The sequence below is a fragment of the Thermobia domestica genome, chromosome 4, assembly GCF_964235325.1.
Source record: "Thermobia domestica chromosome 4, izTheDome1.hap1.1, whole genome shotgun sequence".
Classification (NCBI taxonomy): Eukaryota; Metazoa; Arthropoda; class Insecta; order Zygentoma; family Lepismatidae; genus Thermobia; species Thermobia domestica.
Window position 1 is genome coordinate 280,496,419 of NC_137457.1, and position 21,736 is coordinate 280,518,154.

Genomic DNA, 21,736 nt, shown 5'->3' on the forward strand with positions numbered 1-21,736 from the left:
ATACATAGTTAGGCCCTAATCTCAATATCATTTTTTAAAACTCCCTTTTGTTGGGGGGGGGCATTTTCTATATATAGGATTGATTTCTAAAAATTATCGAAAACGATCGATATTAGTAGACTGCCTAATATTGATATTAGGCAGTCCTTGATATGAACCACCGTGACTGCCATGATATAAATTTAACTTCAACTGCTTCTTCAATGTTCTTCTTCTTTTTAGTTTTTACTTTCTATGGCTAGAGTCGAGGGTGAAAAAAAATATACTGTTCAGAAAATGCTGTTTACAATGCAGTGAGCAGAGTGGGTCATGGTGGGTGATGGGTCGGAGTGGGTCAGGGTGGGTGGTGGGTCACATGCTGTTGACCCACGTCCCACTCAGAAAACTCGACCCACGGAGCCACTGACTCACTCACCAACTCCAACTCTGGTTAACGTTTCGGCGTCTGGAGTAAACAAGTTCTGCCAGGGGAACTTTTTTCTTTCAAAATATATTTTTATATGTTCATATTTATTATTATTATTAATTACTTTCTTGTATTTTTTCCTACATTACCTTAGATTAGTGACCGCGGTTTAGGATAGATTATGTAAAGTCAAATACGGTTATGTATGTTTACATTTTCGTTTCTTTCTTTCAAAATGCACTTCTATCTGTTCACGTAGTCCAAACGTAGGCATACACCTCTGTATTGATCAACTATAACTTTCTAGTGTATGAGTTTATTTGCTTCGGCTCTTCTGAGCTTAAGATGTAAGTAAAAACATATTAAGAACAAATAATAAAGAAACTAAGTCTATCTGATGGATAAAAATAAGAAATTATATAAAATGCAATGAGCTGATCAGTACGGTACTGTATACGTACTTTTGGGCCACCCTGTATATTATTAATAATTTATTTCTTGCATTTAAAAATAACTAGCTGAAAATAACCACTTTTCGCATGGGTCAGATAAAATATCTATGTAAACAAACTGAACAACGAAACGAAAATATATCGGTAATTTTCTACTACTTTTACATATCGCGGGAAACGCCCCTTGAGACCCCCTGGTTCAAAATTTAAAAAGAACGCCTCTGGCTCCCAAGCGATGGGAGCTGTATTTAGAATTCAACGCCTCTGGAAGAATCACCATTCATCTCAGCGACCGTGAAAACTAAGGATTTGATACTAATATAGGTCATTTTGGATTATTTTTACGTGTTTCTGTACATCTCCCTGTTCCCGGTGACCCCGGCCCGCACGCAATGGTAGCTGATTTTGAAAGTCATTGCTAATTGAAGTGTCACCATTGATCTCAGTGACGGTGAAAACTATGAATTCGACACAAATATCGGCAATTTTCTAATATTATTACATGTCTCGGTAAACGTTCCCCTCCCCTGAGACCCCTGTTTCGATTTTTTTAAAAATAAAAACCACTTGGTCCTGGTCTGGGGCCTGGACAAAAGTATCCGTTATTGAAATTTAGTAACTTTTTGTCAACTCGTCTGATCCCCAGGCCGCACACAGACAGACACACAAGCAAACTCGAACAGATAGAACAAACAGCGTTCTTTCGCATAGAATGTTGTTGCTTCCACCCAGCCTAAGTGCCGGAGGGCTTCTTTTATACGTAAACACGTCTATTGAATCTGCCTCTTCTATCGAAGTAATGGGTCGCGTGTAGTGCTAGTATTAGCTATTTTGTTGTTATTGACCTTGAAGAACTAACAAATGGTTTCACATCAAGTCACAAGTCGTTTGGGCCGTGAAGTTGATATACAGTAGAAATGACCTATGCATTACTCACCCGTTGTGAAATAGAAATATTATGTTGGTTTTATCTGAACACCCACAAATCTGTTATAGCAAGAGGCCTTTCCACAACTACTTCCAATCTAGATTAAATTTCACGGCTAACTTTTTGAATCATACAGAAGAGTATCATTGATATGTTAGTGTTAATAATATTTATGGAACCAAAGACAGGTTTTAAACTACCAAACTGTGCTGTGCATAAAGTCGGAAATCTTATAGAGTGGTTTCATCCGTGTGTCTGTTGACAGATACCAAAGCAAAGACAGAAAGTGATATAGAGACAGGGGCGGATCCAAGGGGGGGGGGCGATCGGGGCGATGCGCCCCAGAAGAGGAAACTTTCTTATTTTTTATATATAAATAAAATCCATCCCAGAGTTTGGAACCCTTAAAAGTAGCATTATGACAACCCACCGCCCCCCCCCAGAAGTCGGTCCTGGATCCGCCCCTGTATAGAGAAATGGTTTTCTGCTATTGATTCTTCATCCAATGAATAGAATAGTTTCCATCTCATCCGTTAACTTTATGTTGAACCCAGAAGTGGTTCAAATTAGCAATTTCCGGTTCTAACATTTAACCCATAGATGAAAACGGTAACATACGTGAAAACTTTTTTTTTTTTTTTTTTTTTTTTTTTGTAAACGATTGTGCGTGTATAGGCAACATATCATGGTCATTCACAATCTCTACTAAAATTGAAAATGGTTTAAATTTATTATTACTTCTGGTTTCAACAGCAGTTTCAACTTTCATCGTCATAGCATAAAACGGTAACATAGCGAGAACTGATTTTTGAAAACGAGTTACCATCTAGAGTCAACATCATGGGTACACAAAATATGCTACCGAAATTATAAATGGTTGAAATTTACTATTACTTCCGGTTTGAATTTCCAATTTCCGCCTAATAGAAATAGTAAATGCTTCAAGATGTGGTCTTTTGCAATTAATTCAGTATCCAAAGAATATATTTTATTTCCTCCGTTAACCTTCTACTCAAACCGGAATTGCTTCAAATTAGCCATTTCCGATTTCAACGTTTGTCGATATATAAAGAAAATGATAACGGATAGTGAGAAGTGGTTTCTGCAAACGATTTAGAGTCTAAAGACAAATATCTACAATACTAAATTCGGCTGTAGTTAGAATTTATTATTACTTCTGGTTTCAATAACGGTTTCAACGTTTACCGCTATAGAATGAAAACGGCAGCAGATAGCTAGAAACAGTTTTAAGCAAACGATTCAGCCTCTTAACAAACATATCGTTACTATCCATATAACTCTACTAAAACTGGAAATTGTTCAAATTTATTAGTAGTTCCTGTTCCAATACTGATTTCCGTAGAGCAAAAATGGTAAAATATATTAAAAAGTGGCTTTTTGCAATCGATTCATTGTCTCAAGAATAGCCTCCTCCATCTCCGTGGCAGCTTTGATCAAAGCAGAATTTGTTAACATTAGCCATATTCTGTTTGAACGTTCCTCGCCATAGAGCAAAAACAGTAACAGATAGAACATTTTTGTCCAAACGATTTACCGTCTCTAGGCAACATACCATAATTATTGTCAACACCCTACCGGAACAGGAAGTGGTTCAAATTAACTATTACTTCCTATCTCAATTCTTTTTTCCATAGATCAAAACAATAGGAGATATCAGGATACGGCTTTTTTTTACGATCAACAGGAAGTGGTTCCAATTAACTATCATTTCCTATTTCAATTCTTGTTTCCAGGAATCAAAACAATAGGAGATATCAAGATACGGCTTTTTAAAATATATCAGAGTCATAAGGAAATGTTCCTCCAAGAATTCAGCATCCCAAGAATACTTTCCACCAATTCCTATTCAAAACAGAAGTAGCTGAAGTTAGTTAAGCTCGGTTTCAACGTGTATTGCTACATTTTTAATCTATGACGAAGAGTTTCAACTTGTTGCATATATTAGAGGAGTTACCAGTACCAATACCAAACTAAAAGAAGTGAGTATCGTTTCACAGTATGAAACGAAGATTTCCAAACAATATGAATTCAATAGTGAAACTTGAAGTAGTGTTATCATCTGTCACAAAAGAAAATGTACGTTTTTCGCGGGATAGTATGTTTCTATCACCTCTCGATTTAATTAAATGTTTTAAAGGACCAATCCCTAACCATAAATCGATAAACGTATTACCTCTCGTTTTGCAGCTCAGACAAGATACGATAGAAATATCGTAAACCTTAATAGAAAGACAAAACAGCTACGTTCTTTTACAAGCCTGAAACTTACGAATATTAGCAGTATATATTTACAGAGTAGGGAGTTTCTGCTACGTTATTCCGTAGTTCATTGGATCCGTACAGAACTACCACCCAGATGCTATGTGAGCTTTGTGGTGGACAAATACCGTGTGCGTGGGAGTTTCCGGGGTGGTCCCGCTTCCTCCCACTGTTTTCATTCCACCAATTCATCCCATCATCATCCATATAGCCTGAGCCGTAGTTACCTAAAGAACGTATGACAAAGTCAAGTACTTGACCTACTAAGTAGAATTTGGTACGCTACCTTTAGACCACGGAGGCCAAAACCGTGAACTGGCGTGCTCATAAGATCAGTGCAATTTGTAGTTATGTTCAATTAGCAAGCCAAATACCAAATGATGTTACATGTTCCTGTATTCTTTATATCATAGTATGATACTACAAATATAACAAAATATTATGATAAAATAAATCACCAAGACGCCAGGGCGGACTAGGTGTTCCTGGAACGATGGCTCAGTGATTGAGCGTTCACCACTGGTAGATGGGGTCCCTGGTTCGATCCCAGGTCTCGCCAAATGAAATTTGTGGTGGACAAACACCGTGTGTGGGGGTTCTCGACGTTCTCCCGTTTCCTCCCACTTTATCAATTCCACCATTTCATTTCATTTATTCCACCATCATCACCGTCTCCTTTAGCCTAGCCAGCATAACTGTGGGACGTAAAACTCAAAGATTTCATTTGCATTGTGTTGTTTTCGTATTACTAGTAATAGCAGTAGTGGTATTCGCTGTCGTATTAGTATAGTAATAAGTAGTAGCAGTAGTTGTAATAGTAACAGTAGTAGCAGTGGCGGCAATAGTGGAATTAGCACTAGCATTCGTAATCGCAATAGTAATAATAGTATTAGCAGTAGTAGTTGTAGTATTAGTATCACATACGGTGTAGAAGTTTTACATATCTTCTCTGTTACTTGTAATGCATTAATGAGTGTAGTATAAGACTTTTACGTCCATGATCTGTATTATTGTATAATAAACATGGCTGGACAGAGCAAGCACAAGAGCTCCTCCGTGGCTAAGCGGTTAGCGTACGCGCCTTTGGCGTGGGAGACCCGGGTTCGATTCCCGGCGGGAGCTCATGTGGTTCGGATTCCACGTTAATCAGTAGGTCCACGTCTCATATAGCCTCGCTGCTGAACGGGACGTTAAACTCAAAATCAACTCAGAGCAAGCACAAATAACAAACAGACTGACAGTATAGGGATATAGAAAACAAACCTTGGATAACTTTTCACATGATTTTCCTATTTGAGAAGGACAAATAGACAGTGCAATATTATGACGACATATTTCTCATTTTCCATTACATATTGAAGGATTGACTTGATTTATCAACTTGGTTGTTCTCAGGCCGGTTACGCCCGGCCCGTTTAGAGCCCGGCTCCTTTGTGCCCGGCCAGTTTAGAGTCCGGCCCATTCTCTGCCCGGCTCGAGATTCGGGCCGGATCGGGTCGAGACGGACACAGAATACAGATCCATCCGGGCCGTCTTCGGGCCTGGCTTTGTAGGGCTCTGGTCTACAGACACACGGATAAAACCGTTTTATAAGACTTCCAGCATTTATGCACAGCATAGGTTTGAAGGTCATTTCTATATTAACTTCATGAATTAAAGGGAACTTGTATTCCTCGAAAGGCATTTGTTGGTCCTTCAAGGTCAATCGAACAATGAAAAAACTGATACTAGGAGTATTTTAACACGCCACTCATTACAACGATATAACAGAATGCTGCCTCCGGCTGTTAATAAAAGGCTTAACTAGCTGGAACTCGCTAGTACAGGAGCAACGTTATATGCCAAACAACGTTGTACTGTGTAAGAAATGCTAGGGGTTGTTCTGTCTATGTGCGCCGGCTCCTTGGTGTTCCCTGGTTAAAGCACTCACACAAATAATCTTGTCAGGGCGCTGCAGGCAAGATTTTTAGTTTCGAAACATAATGAACATAATAAAATAAATATTTCTCGCTTGACACAATTAAAAAATAAACAATTAAAACATAGAGATGGGAGTTAAAATTTCTAACCTCTAAAACAATTGATTGTTTCAAATGTGTTTTTGCAAAGGCAACCAAGGAACACACTAAGTTAGTCACTTTATATTTTATGTCCACAACAAAATCCTTGCAGGGGGCGCGGTGGCTCAGTGGTAGAATATTCACCTCTGGTGCTTGGGGTCCCGGGTTCGATCACAGTCCCCGCCAAGTGAACCTTGTGGTGAACAAACACCGTGCTCGTGGGTTTTCTCGGGGCACTCCCGTTTCCTACCACTTTCTTCATTCCACCATTTCATTCATCTCTCATCATCACCGTCTCCTTTAGCCTAACCGGCATAACCGTGGGACGCAAAACTCAAAGATTTCATTTTCAAAATCCTTGCAAGATCTTTTTGCAATACCATTAAAATTATTTTCTTTTATGATGATATTTTCATTTTAATTTGTATGAATGTAGTATTTTCTTTTAGTAACGTTTGATAATATCACTGCCTCTTGCACTCATTGTGCATCATGTAAGTTGTTGAAAATATACACTAAATACCACGATTATATATGTTGGGAATATGCATTACAGGAATTAAACTTGAACCCGGGTTTCAACCTGTTTCTTTACTTTTAAGTCAGCCGTGTTACCGACTGAGCTAGGACAGTCCCAACTTATCCTTATATTACCGGTGTATTTTACTTTATCACAGCACAGAACTTTATGACAGTGTTCATAAAAGATTTTAACTAAAAAGAAATCAATCAAAAAAAATCGAGACTCCTGAAAACATATAAATCGTCCCGCCATTTATATGCACCCACATACATTTTGGAAAGTCGGCGCCGTTGGTTCTATCTGTTGTGTTTGAAATCAGTGTTTCTTTCAGAAACTATGTTCCGGGGGGGGGGGCACACTTCGTATTCCGGGGGCACTATCGATAACTTTCTATTTTTTATTATATTATAGATGTATTATTTTGGTCTCTTCCGGGGGGCACTCTCAGAGCTTCGGGCGGGCAGTACCCCTAAAAACACTTCTGGAAGAAGCACTGTTTGAAATACACCTAATCTAATATAAATAAAATAAAAAGTTTGTTTGTGTGTCTGTCTGTCTGTATGTATGTATCTGTGTGCTGCCTGGAGACCAGACAAGAGGACCGAGAGTTACCAAATTTTGATCTTGGGTACCTTGGCCCAGGTTCCGGATCAAGACGAAGCGTTTTTTTTAAATCGAACCAGGAAGTCTCAGGAGACGTTTACAGGGACATGTAAAAGTAGTAGAAGATAACCGATATTAGTGTCGAATTCAAAGTTTTGGCGGTCGCTGAGATCAATGGTGAAACTCCGATTGCATTAACTTCCAAATTAACCCCACTTAGTTGAGGGTCAGGGTACCGGAGATGATAACTGACATGTAAAAATAATCCAAAATGGCCGATATTAATGTCAAATCCAAAGTTTTCGCACTCGCTGAAATCAACGGTGATACTATAGAGGCGTTGGCTTTCAAATACAGCCACCATGCGAATAATGGATTTTTCTAATAGTTATTAATAAATGCAAGAAATAAATTATTAATAATAAATGGGAACAGATAGGAATGCATTTTAAAAGAAAGAAACGAAATTTTAAACATACATAACCATGTCTGACTTTACATAATCTATCCTAAACCACGATCACTAATCTAACAAGAAAAAAGTAGACTTTGGTAAATTAACTTCGGGGTCATTTTTCGCGAGGTAGTATTGCACATTTAAAATATGAATATTTAGGGATGCGCGCGAGTCGCGACATGTCTCGAATCTGGACTGAAATTCGAGTTGACACACTTTGTAAAATTCGAGACGAGTCAAGACAAATTTATTTCTCAACTCTAATTTTCGAGCCGAGACACGAGTCGAGTCGAGACTTTTCGTAAAAATCTCGACTCGACTCGAATGTGTCGAAAATCTTTCTATAATTTTTAATATTATTTTGAAGAAAGTATTCAGTCAGAAACAGCCTTGAAACCAATTCCAGTATTTATTACTTTAGAAAGGTACCGAACGCATAAACTTAATAGTTAATCTTTCGAAATCAAGATTTAATTTTCAGCTCAATTCCGTTAATTAAAACTAATAATTAATGTCGTGATATTTGATTGTACTTCAAATATAATAATAATAATAATAATAATAATAATAATAATAATAATAATAATAATAATAATAATAATAATAATAATAATAATAATAATAATGCTCTGGGGGACAGACACGTGAGCATGTATCTAGTATAGCTCGAGCAAAGCACAATGACGGCCGACGCGTATCGCACACTGCTTGCAGACTACGTACACCCCTTGATGACGACCATGTTTCCCAACGGTAGTGGCATTTTTCGACAAAATAATGCACCATGTCACAAGGCCAGGAGTGTGATGAAGTGGTTCAAGAAATGTTCAACAATGTTCTATATCTGTTGATGATGTGCGAATTACAAGGGGGATGAGGGAAATCCCCATTGGTAATACTATATGCTCCTATAGCCAAAAGGATTTCCCTCCATGTCAAAGAACTATTTGCTGTGTAATTAAAATGTATGAGTTGTTTTATCTGTTGTGTGTATGAAATAAATTATTAAAAAATGCAACAAATAAATTATTAACAATACATGTAATCAGATAGGAATGTATTTTGAAAAAAAGAAAAGAAACGGTAAACATACGTAACCGTATTTAACTATACATAATGTGACTAAACTAACCGATGGTAACTAATCTAGAATAATGTAGGAAAGATGCAAGAAATCAATTAATAATAATAAATATCAATATATAGAAATATATTTTGAAAGAACAATGTTTCCCAGAAGTAACTTTGTAAATTTAGGATTTAGGATTTAGATTTCTGGGCTTTCGGCATCTGAGACCATTTAACCCGTCACGTTCGAGGGATGACATCTCTAGGCGAACACACTTTCCGGGGAAAGGGAAGGAAGAAAGGATTGGGGAAGAAAGGAAGTGATCTGAAACCTAAGGTATCACTCTGGCATCTTCCTGGTGTGAATGTGGAAAACCAAGGAAAATCTCATTCAAGGTGACTGGCCTGAAAAACTTTTAAATTTTTCGACCGAGTGCCCCCACCAGGAATTGAACACGGGACCGCCTTCATGTAACCATATAAACGTATGTTTGTCTATTCCATTACATTGCGAATAGGCGAAATGTTGCATGTTGCGAACAATGTTGCATCGGAGTCAGTCAATTAGTTCGAATAAAATCTGTTATTCATAGCACAATCCCTTCGAGGACATTTCCAAGATCGAGGCAGTAACCCACATGGTCGAAAGTAGTGTTTCCACGAGATGAGACGAGAGAAGACTTCAAGCTGTCTAGTCTCGTGAGACGAGACACGAGAAATGTCTCGTCTCGTGGCAACACTAGAGCGGATGAGGCCCACAAAAAGGAGCTGTTATACAAAGTGGTTAAAATTACAGCTTTTAACCACTTTTGTTTGGTCATCAGCACAACACACAACACGACTACAATCTTCCAATCACTGTTTCTTTCAGAAAAAATGTTTCTGGGAGGATATATTTAGGATTCCGGGGGTACTGCTGGTATTATTCTATTATAGATGTATTATTTTGGTCTCCTCGTGGGGGGTACTCTTAGAGTTCCAGGGGACAGCACCCCAAAAACATGTCTGGAAGAAACACTGCTTAAAACAACGACTACTTAGTTTCGACCACGGGCGCCCGAAAGGGGGGGAAGGGGCCCGGCCGCCCTTGCTCACGAAAATATATGTGTAATATAGCAAACTACGTATATTAAATATCAGGCGTAATATAGCAATCAAGAAGATGACCCCCTTAAAAATTCTTCGGGCGCCAATGGTATCCAGTAATGAATTATTACGACAGAAATATTTGTCAATATCGTCGGTACAGTCGAAAGGCAAGCCTTCCCCACTTATTCTGAAATCCTTTTTTCAAAACCTCTGGCGCCACTTCAAAATATAAGAAGGCCCATGTGACTTTCTGATTTCAAAAATGACTTTGGTTCGAATAACATCATAAAACAATAAAACGAAACTAAATTTTATTGTCAAACCAGCATCCTTTCAAACTCAGTACAGGAAAAGGCCTACACGTTTCTGTCTTTGTTCGGAACGAGAAAACTCATGAACAATGATTAGTTGCTGATGAAACTGGCATTAAGAGAACTTGTATTTCTATAAAGGATTTTTATACATAGATATAACCACCAGCCCTCGGAATGAAATATTCTGAAACACTGATCTCAAAGAATGGTTTAACATTTTACTTGAATCTTGAACAGTATCACTAAAAATTTAAACTTGAATCGGTTGGAAAATAGAAATGAAAGCTGTTTGTAAGAATCATTTAAAAATAACTTTAGGTCTTCCTTGTTCTCTTAAGATAGTCCTCATTTGAAATAATAAACGCTGGTATACTTTCGAAGGCAATAATTTATTCCGAGTTAATAAATTTTTAAACAATTTCAAAAACTGTCTTTTCATTTTTGAGATATGAGACGATACGAGGCATTTCAAGAGACGTCTCGTCTCGGAAACGAGACGGGACAAGTAGTCTGTCTCGTCTCGTGTCTCGTATCAAAGGTTTCTGTCTGGTCTCGTGGCAACACTAGTTGAAAGAAAGAAACCTATGAAATCTTTGGGTTTTACGTCCCACGATTATGCCGGTTAGGCTAAAGGAGACGGTGATGATGAGTAATGAATGAAATGGTGGAATGAACAAAGCGGGAGAACCCCGAGAAAACCCACGCACACGGTGTTTCTCCACCACAAAGTTCACTTGTCGGGAACTGGGAACCCGGACCCCAAGCACCAAAGTTGAACGCTCTACCACTGAGCCGCCGCGGCCCCAAGAAAGAAACAAATATGTAAAGATACATATATGAGTACACACACACGGATAAAGTAGTCATACATGTATTTTAATCTTCTGACTACTTAACCCCGACTAATTTAAGATTACAAGAAAGTAATTATTAAGAAGAAATATAAACATATAGAAACGTATTTTGAAAGGGAAAAAAAGCAAACCGTACCAGCCGTGATATGAATCTGGGTTGCCCACTCAACAAGCAGACACCTTTCCGAATTATCTGCGGCAGAACTTGCAATTTGTGGTTTTGAAGCTTTATTTATACTGTGTGTGTTACGTAACGACGCTATGGGATGTCATTACTAGTGCGACCACCTCATTCAAGACCCTTTTTGTAAATTGTTTGAGGAAAAAAGAGTGATTTCGTAAATCAACAAAACGGATCTTGTATATAGAGGGTGTAACTAAAAGGTACGACAAAACTTCATGGGTGGATTCCTTATTGGTAGACAAGCAAAAACGTTCCGATGATCATATGTCGGGAAATGCATCGTTCCAGAATTACGGCCTTTGAGCCGACTACTGGTGTGAAATAGTCACATTCTGGTCGCTCCTTAATGTTTTTCAATTTAAACCTCAATATATCAAACTCTGATTAAGATAGGAAGGTAATTTTAGTAGCAACGTGTTCTGCAAAAATTAAGCTTTCCGCTGATATGCATTTTATGAGTGTATCCACAAGGAATGCCATCTCCAAAATGCTGATGCAAAAATCATACAAAATATAAGTAATTACCCTCCCATGTCCACCGTGGTACTCCCACACATACATAAAATATACAGGGTGAGTCAAAAGTCCTTGGACACCTGCATAATTGAAAATCGACGGGAAAAGTAAAAAGTAATGATGGGAACACAGGTTTGATGAGGGGCCGCAACTTTTGAAGTGTATGTCATCTTGAAATCCGCCATTTTGGATTCACGTCATTTTTTTAAATGGGAAGGGGGTGTATGACCCATCAAATAACACTAGCTTGAGCTCAGGAATTTAGTGGTGTAATTTGTTTTTCCTATCTAGTACAGTTTAGAAGTTATTAATGTTCAAATGTGGGAAATTACCTTGATACTGAATGCTACAACACATGTTCTACGTGTTGTCCATTTCTTGCAATGCACAACTGTAGTCCCTGCAACCACTCTGACTGGAGTCTCACACGGAGGAGATGTCTCCTGAAGTTTGGTCACAGGCTTGTTGGATGCGTTCCTCCAGGTGTCTCAAATCACGGATTCTCAGCATACACTATCTGCTTAAGATGTCCCCATAGATAAAAATCAAGGGGCGTTAAGTCAGGGGATCTGGGCAGCCACTCCACGTGACCACGGCGACCAATTCACTTCCGTGGCAGTTGTTCATCCACCCATTGACGGACACCAAGTCTATAGTGTGGAGGGGTCCATCGTGCTGAAAATAAGATGGGAAAATGCCGTCAGCGTTCAGTGTGGCAGGGAACACAAAGTCCTGCAACAGCATCAGATACTGTGGTGCAGTTAAGGTGTAGTAACTGAAAAATGGCCCAATGATGCGGGTGTCCCATATGCCACACCAAACCATCACCTTCACTGGACTATGTTCTCGACTCGGGTCAACCCAGATCGAATTTGCGTCACACCAGTGTCGACAATTATGTCGATTAACCTCCCCGTTCAAAGTGAGATACACCTCGTCACTGAACAGTATGCCCTTGACAAACGCAGGATCCAGTTCGTGTTGTTCAGTAGCCCACATGCAGAACTCCAAGCGGCGATCAGGGTCATCCTCGTTCAGTTTATGTTGCATGTGCAGCTTGTAAGGATAACACTGATTGGTGTGCAATATCCGGATAACGGAGGATTGGCTTATTGGATATGCTAGGGACACACGACGGGTACTTCGTGTAGGACTTTTCACAAACGACACAACAACCGCCGTTGCAGTTTCGTCATTGGTGGCAGTCTTTGGTCGCCCACTACGTGCCCTATCTTGAACAGAGCCCGTCTCTCGGAATTTGGTGATCACGTGAGCCACCGTGCTGTGCGATACCGGTTCTCTGTCTGAGTGCCGTCGGTTGTAGTCAGCTGCTATTGTTCGGTAGCTGCGTTCCACTGATATAAGGATGATTTCGATCTTCTGTTCACGTGTCAGACCTATTTTAGATCACCTGGAACAGAGAGAACTGGATCAGTATCAAGGTAATTTCCCACTTTGAACATTAATAACTTCTAAACTGTACAAGATAGAAAAAAACTAATTACACCACTAAATTTCTTAGCTCAAGCTAGTGTTATTTGATGTGACATACACTTTCCCATTTAAAAAAAGACTTGAATCCAAAATGGCGGATTTCGAGATGGAGGCCATGAATGACATACACTCCAAAAGTTGCAGCCCCTCATCAAACCTCTTTTCCCATCATCACTTTTTACTTTTCCCGTCGATTTTAAAACTTATGCAGGTGTCCAAGACTTTTGACTCACCCTATATATATAGGCGGAAAGCATCGTCCTTTAGAAATACATAGATATCAAAAATATCTTCCTAGGTTAATTAGGGCCTGAGTTATTGAGGTTTAAATTGAGTCACATTAAGGAGCGACCAGAGTATGACTATTTCCACCATTAGGCGGCTCAATGGCCGTAACTCTGTAATGATACATTTCCCGACATAAGGTCATATGAACGATTTTGCTTGTCTACCCGTAAGGAATCCACCTCTGAAATTTTGCCGTACCTTTTTGTTACACCCTGTATATATGTGTGTTGGTGCAACAATAAGTTCCCAAGAATATAGATTAATTCATTTTTGATTTTAATCTACACAACAAATGCTTTTTATGAAAGCAAGGAGCCTGCGAGTTAAAGATGGTTAAAGACTGTAAATAAAATTGAAGATCTGAATTGCAGAACATCCGAAGTCCACTGGAGTACTTTTTGTTTTTAGAAGAAAGACAAGAAGCTTATACTTGGAATGCTATTCTGTTTAGCTGAAATTATTTTGATTTTTTTTAAAGTTTTGACTTGGACTTACGTATTATGCAAGTGAATATCCCTGAAACATAGATGCTAACATAAAAAACAGAAAACGAAAAATACGAAGAAAAAGAGTGGACTTGGGATGTTTTGTAATTCAGGTTTTCAATTCAAACTTCAAATGGAACTGGGGTAACTCGCAGACAATGGCTGACTTAACACTTTGATAATAGCTGGTGTAATGGCTGGTTTGAGAACACAATTGATATGGCCTCTGTAGCTAAGTAGACTCCCACCCTTCCCCCTCAACATTGGATACGGAAATGAAAAACTTATTTAGAATTTGATTGTTGATTCCAGTATATTTCAAGCATCACTTCTCGGAATCTGGGCCTGTGATATGTCGATATATCGCTATCATCGATTACTATATTATCATATATCAACATTCGATATCGCAAATATATGGACATGAATATAATCATTCTAAATTTTCGAAATCGATATTCGGGGATTGGGGATGCGAGGTATAAAGGTCCCCTAAGACTTGCGATGGATGAAGAAATTAAACTTACTTTTGCAAGATTGTTTTCTAATCATAATAACTTTATTACCAAACATTGCAATGTAAATACATCCACTTGCAAATTTGCAATATTATATGATGTAATTTCTTAGGAGCTAGAACTTTTTTGTTCCCTGAAGAAAGAAAGAAAAAATCACATGGAAAAGCAAGTACTTCGAACTTTGAACTAGAATTTACCATAAGAAAGATTTTTGTTTCTCTTCCTTGGAGAGTTCCATCCCTTTTGGCCTTTGGGACCGCTAATTGACAAAAGGTGCACACATGATCGCTATATGCATTTATGCTCTGAGGCAGAGTCAGAGATTTAGAAAAGGAAACGACTTCTTAATAATAATAATAATAATAATAATAATAATAATAATAATAATAATAATAATAATAATTATTATTATTATTATTATTATTATTATTATAACAATGGGGTTTACAACTAGGGTCTTGTCTCTTTATCTTGCATGGGAAGGCCGCAAGTCTGCTACGCCACTGGTGTCCCCTATTCTGTGTTTGTCTCTTTTTCGTTTCGTGTAGATATTTGTTTTTGTGCTGTTAGGCTTTTATATGAAACTTTTATATTATGTAACTTTTTCTTTTTATGAGTTTCTTTTTTTGGGTGGGGCGGGGGGAAAGAGAGAAATGCTTTCTTCTGATATCTGTTTCTTACCATTCATCTTGTTTGAACTGCTTAAGTAAGTCATTTTGTAACTTTTGATGTCATCCAACTCCATCACAATAATAAAATTGTCATTCTTAACAATTTGTTTTATTCCCTTATTTGCAGTTTGCCACACTGATATATTTGTGACAAAATTGAGGTTTTGTCCAACGCCTTTCGAATTCGCAACCAACCCAACCGCCGAGCTTTTTGGGTTGCCTGCTATTGCAGGAAAAGGAGAATTGCAGGGGGTAATGCACTTTCGGAGTCGTGTATACAAGATTTTATGATGTTCAACCTAAATATGTAAAGAACTGAAAAGTAAATACGCAGTCGATGCAGACTTTGAACTTTGGAATCACAACTAAATCATGGATGGGAAGTGAAACTAAATCATCTTTCGTCATTTAACTGGTTGAATTACATAGGAATTATTCTGACTAAATTAATATCGCATTTTAAAGGAAGAAATATCACAGAAATTTTGTAACAACTAATTAAATAGTTAACCTAGCGAAACTTATGTAAGGAATTACCAACTCAAATATTTGTTATAGATTTTTACTTTCCTTTGCCTTCGAATATTTTCAATAGTATGTGAAACTTAGTGTAATACCTAATTTGTGATAAGTTTGAGTGTGATACCTGATGATAAGTTGTTTGTTAATAAACGTATATTCCAAGAGATATTGACGAGCTCATTTAAAGAGTTTAAAACCAAATTATAAAACAAGGTAATTGAAGTTATTAGTAAGCGAAGTAATAGTGTTCGATGTTTTTTTTCTGTCTGCTGCTCTTCTATCCGTGCTGCACCCTCTGTAAGTAAAATCTTGGTTTCTAAATTCAAATAACTTTAGTCTTAAAGATAAGAATTCCGTTGCGCATATTTCCATCCTCTCAGTTCTTACCGGGATTGCTAGAATCCCGAATCAAGAGTTGAGAAGACTGGGCTAAAGTTAGACTGGTCGGTACGTAGTAGCGTTACAACATGGACTATTATTACATATACTTTATTCGTTGTAGATATGTGTTGCAGGAACAGAAATTATTCAAATATTTTTTAAAGAATAACCTGATGACAGCAGTAAAGTTACAGGAAACATTGGTAGCCATTAACGTTGTGCTCAAAATTTTTTGTGCCTAAGAAAACTTGGACGAGGATGGATTGGAAGGTTCGTGAATTGACCTACAAAATTAGAAAATATTTGGATAAGGTATGCTTTATTTTTCCACTAATCCCCGTCGACCGAAATACATTTAAGCCAACTCTTTGGTAACGCTTCTATACCACTTTCAAAAACGATTCTTTGAGCCCTGCAAAATATCTTAGTACAGCACTTTTCACATCTGAATCCAAAGAAAATCGCTGACTCGACAAAGAAAATCGCTAAATCGATTTTAAAAAGAATCATATATTTGCATAATCATACACAATCAGTGAATCAATATCATATTACTTCTACGACTATGGTCTAAACTCCTACTGACTTTTAGAAAGTAACAAAACGGAAATGGTATTCAATATGATGCCGTGGAGTACTTGTACCGTTCATTTTTCACTTGTTCTGCGAAAGGAGGCAGTGCCAAATTTTTAAAGAAATTGTGTAATAACATATATGCGCAAACATAATTGTGGTGAATAACAGTTTTTCCTGACAGAAAATTGCACCATTTGTTACTGGCCACGCTGTTAAGATATATTTTAAGTATTTCCGTTTTAGCATCCTCTAAAACTGAGACAGAATTTAAAGTTTCAATTGAATGACATTAGATTCGACTACTCGCGTCGAAATTGAACACTAACTTCAGTTGTTTACAAGAGGTATCTACATACCAGAAAGCATTCTGTGTTCTCGAACTTAACACAAGGGTGCATTTCGAAAACTTGAAGAGGTTGACCTGCGAGTGGCAAAGAAGTCGTTGGTACCAAGTATTTCAAGAAATGTAGTGTCTATATAAGGGAGCAGTCCAGGACAATCACGTTTCACAACCAAGTTTCTGTTACACCATATTGCTCTTTTTAATTAATTAAAAATTAAAATGATAGTATAGTAAGCTTTTTAAATAAACGATATTCTCAGATGCTGTTGAGGCGAATTTGCCTGTTTTCTTGATGTTATCCATGCAACATATAGAGGGAACATATAGCATTAAACTTGATAAAAATCTGAAACTTACTTAATACTTTGTAATTTGTTTTTAAAATGTAACAGATTTTTATTGTTAAATATAATTATTTAAAATCAGGTCGTTACTTTGAAACATAATATATTAGTTAAAATCTGTTAAAATACTTAAATATCTGTACTTCCTTTGAGCACAATTGCTGCATGATACTACTAGCTAATCTCATTATTAAACATGTGTATTTATCTAATCTACGAGTATAATAAACAAAATAACATACGCTGAAGTTGTCGTAAAGCTTGCGTGAGACGTAACACTTGACCCGAAGTTCTGACTAGATGCTGATGTTGGCGTGGAAATACTTATAGGCGAAGAAATTAGGCTGGAGCAAGTAGCAGAAGCAGTATGGCTGGTTGATTGAAGCAGTGTAATATTTGGAACTGCACTGCTGATAGAAGACAAGACACTTGTTAACGCCTGGGGCAGACTTGTAATTTCATCCGTTGAGGATTGAACATTTGGTTCCGTTAAAGTATTCAAATGCCCTGCACTGTTACCCATTATGGCACAGCAACCCATGTTGAAGTAGGCGTTATAGATGGTAGGTTAACTGTAAAATAAATTTGAAATTGATGTTGTAGGACTATAAGTAACAGGTAAACAATTGACTTACGCTTTACTAATTAGCAGCTTTCATATTCTTGATTGCATTTAGATTAAGAATATGGGGTGAAATTCATGTAAGAATGAAACACTTTTCCCCATGGAACAATGTTCCAATGCCTGCAACAGTAATATAAGCAAATGCAATATATTTTGACATGTATCTGGAAGAACCGAACTCTTTTCGAAAAATCCAGGGAGGAAAAATGCCCTTTGCTCTGCTGTGGACGCCTGACCTTGATACAGATAAAGTTGAACGGGTGCCACCAGAAATAAGTGCAAAAAATTTAATTAGTATACTAATCACTCGTTGACGAATAGTGGGGCAAGTTATTGGAACGACTTAATTTGTAGCTTAGTTTTCTACCGGACCAGGAAGGGTAATCGATGTGTGGTGTTTAGTTTCCCTTTTGTCAACATTTGTTATGATTAGCTGAATTAGTTTTGATTAGCCATAACCATTAGCCGGGATCCTGTTATATCTCGATTCAACTCTATCTTGTTTTACAGTGTCTGATGAAGCCAATATATTCAGTTAGTTAGCGGGATTATTATTTCACACAATTATTATTTTAAAATAAACGTTGCTTTGTTTTTGTAGTTCAAGTTATTTAAGCTATCAATGCTAGTATGAACCAGTTAATTACTCGTATTTCCTAATAACTGCTAGACTATTATTTTCTCGGCCTCTGATCGCCAACGGTATAGACTTATGCCATCAAATTGCTGACTCGTGAGAAAATCACGCACCAGTCTGTACTAATAGTTGTACAATCTAACATCCTACCTATTCTGGTTCACAGGAGGGCGAAGCTGGATTGCCCTTCTTAAGGTGCGCCCGCAGAGAACAAGCGCATTAATGACAATGGGTATGAGCATACAAGAAAACAAATGCAAAACGCACGAATCAACCTACCTTTCGTGGACTGTAAGCCAGGTTTGCATTATAGTTGCGTTGTAATGAACCACACTTTATAACACCGTTTCTATGTTCACAGATGACTTACATGCTACGGCCAAGTTGAGTTTACACAGCCAGATCCAGTTAGGATACTTAGGCAGGCACGAAAAATGGTACTACTTTTAGTGATGAGAGCAAACAGTGGTATTATCAAATGTAGAAACAAAATGTTCTTCATGCGCATGCAAATATTCACCTTCGCTTACGCGCCTGCTTCGTACGGACGCATGCCCGCGAGCGACTGTGACATGGATTAAATGCATTACTTAGCTTGTAGTGACAACATGCCATAGGTTGGCGGGTATTTTCGCACGACTGCACCGTGCGTGCATTATTTGTGAAGACAGAGCAACGCCATCTGTTGCAAATACTATTAAGCCGCTCTTCTTTTTCGTGTCTACTTGACAGTGTTGGGTAAGTTACTTGTAAATATGTAACGCGTTACAAGTTACTTTACTTTCTCTTAAAATGTAACGCGTTACTTGCCCCAAAAAAGTAACTGTTCCTTTACTTCGAGAGTAACGCGTTACTTTTAGGTCCGAAACTTTTAATATATCAAAAAATCTTATTACCTCAATTTTCCGTACTATTATTACTACCGCTATCATTATTATTATTATTATTATTATTATTATTATTATTATTATTATTATTATTATTATTATTATTATTAAAACAAACTAACTCTATGGAACCCGGAGGTTCAATGCCGCGTTCACAAAAGCCCTCCACTGACTTCTATCCTTAGCTAACTGCGTCGTTTCTACTTTGCATTCCTATCTCTGCGAGATCCATCTTAATATTATCCTCCCATCTGCGCCTAGGTCTTCCTAATGGTCGTTTCCAGATTGGTCTTCCAGTCGAGTAGTTCAAATTATTATTATTATTATTATTATTATTATTATTATTATTATTATTATTATTATTATTATTATTATTATTATTATTATTATTATTATTATTGCACGTTCTGAATTGCTTTGTGTAAATGCAAGGACAAATTTTTACTTGACAGCTATATGAACATTTTCATATAATGTAACACTGACTAAAATGCCATACTGCATTACTCGTAGGGATGGGCACGAGTGAGTTTTCTTTCAAACTCGATTCGACTACAAACATACATCTTTGAGCTCCATCCGAGAAGTCAGCTCGAAAAATTTCTTCCAAGTCGACTCGAATTCCGGTCGAGTTTCGAGTCGAGTAGAGCCAAATCCAGTTTGTAGTTTCGAGTACTCTCTTCAAGTATTTTACATAGGCAATATAATTATTATCAATGATACTATTACTACTACTACTTTTATTATTATTATTATTATTATTATTATTATTATTATTAGTAGTAGTAGTAGTAGTAGTAGTAGTAGTAGTAGTAGTAGTAGTAGTAGTAGTATTATAACAACACTCTGTATAAACATGAAAGATAGGCGGTTTGTATTTAAATACTAGAAAAAGTAGTTGATTGCCAACCACGGTAGTCATGAAGTCTAGGAATCAAGGACATTGTTCACGAGCTTCTGAATTTGAGTTGAGGATCTAGGTTGAGTATTCGCGTAGAGCCATTCATTGTTAAAAGTTATAGGGCACTGGCCAAATATCTTCAAAACTGCCCGGCCCGGGTTTAGAATTGTCAACGACTCGAGCAGCTCGGCTCACAGCTCATTCAACATCGACCCGAACCGAGAAGTGAGCCGAGCCATGGAGTCAACAGCTCATCCAACCGAGTCGGCTAGAGCCCTCGGCTCAGTTGAGCCGAACCGAGCAAATGGCTCATCCCAACCAAGCCAGTTCGAGCCGATGATTCACACCAAGCAAGAAGGCTCGAGCCATATTCTCAGTTGAGCCGAACCGTGCTGAACTTGTTATAAAAATCTCTTGGAATCTCGCTATTGAGACGAGACGAGATGCGAGCAGTGTGCCCTCTCGTGAGCAACACTAAAAGTATTCCATATTACTGCCTAGCTTACATTTCTCATGGCTTTCGCTTTCCAGTTTAATCAGGCCATGATTTCAAAACGAGTTAAAACGAGCGACCCATTTATCAAACTCGACTCGATTCGAAACTCGACGCCAAAAACAGTGAATATTACCTCGAGAATATTACCTTTGACTCGACTTGAATTCGAGTCGAGTTTTAGCTTGACTCGTGCCCATAACTATGCGTTAGAAAAAATAGTTGCTTATTATTATTGTGCTAACCTAATTAAATAATAATAACAATGTTGTTATGTAAAATTAAAAATACAGAATATAGAGAAACATTACACTAGAACTAATAAAATGAGAACACATGAACTGGGGGTGAATCAAAACTTGCCAGTAACTCTAAAATCGATACATGCTTTTTAAAGGTAGTTGTTCCAAACTATAATCAACGGGACTCTAAGATACGCAAACTGATCTGAAAGAACTCCAATATTACATACCATCAACAAACTATTTTCTAGTAATGAAGTAGCCTGCTCATCAGAATACAGTTTATTCGTATTAACCCATTACTATATGTCGTTAATTATGACACCCAGTAATGGGTGTTGATAAATATTTCCCGCCGGGACACCACTTTACTTTTAAATCCTGTCCACCATCATCTTCAGCTTTTAAGAAAATTATTCTTTCAAATGTTCGAACGATAAAATATTTTCGTTCTCCATCTTTATAAAAACAACACCAATCAAAGTAAAATAGACTACCGGTATCATTGTACTCGTAATTCACTCACTGAATATATTGATTTGAACATGTCAAAATCTACGACAAAATGTTCCAGGTGCTTGCAATCAGTGCTCGT

General features: G+C 37.6%; 2 protein-coding genes across 18 annotated transcripts in view; one reads left to right on the forward strand and one right to left on the reverse strand.

Annotated features, from left to right (window-relative positions):
* LOC145684106 (uncharacterized) overlaps window positions 1-21,736 on the forward strand; it is a 510,020-nt gene that overhangs the window by 423,420 nt on the left and 64,864 nt on the right. The window lies entirely within an intron of this gene.
* LOC145684104 (E3 ubiquitin-protein ligase SIAH1B-like) overlaps window positions 1-21,736 on the reverse strand; it is a 48,352-nt gene that overhangs the window by 18,664 nt on the left and 7,952 nt on the right. For all 4 annotated transcript variants that reach the window (XM_081755997.1, XM_081755998.1, XM_081755995.1 and 1 more), the window contains exon 2: window positions 17,599-17,928. In XM_081755997.1, the coding sequence (XP_081612123.1) occupies window positions 17,599-17,897 (299 nt within the window). In that variant the 5' untranslated portion in view covers window positions 17,898-17,928. The remainder of the gene's footprint in view (window positions 1-17,598; window positions 17,929-21,736) is intronic.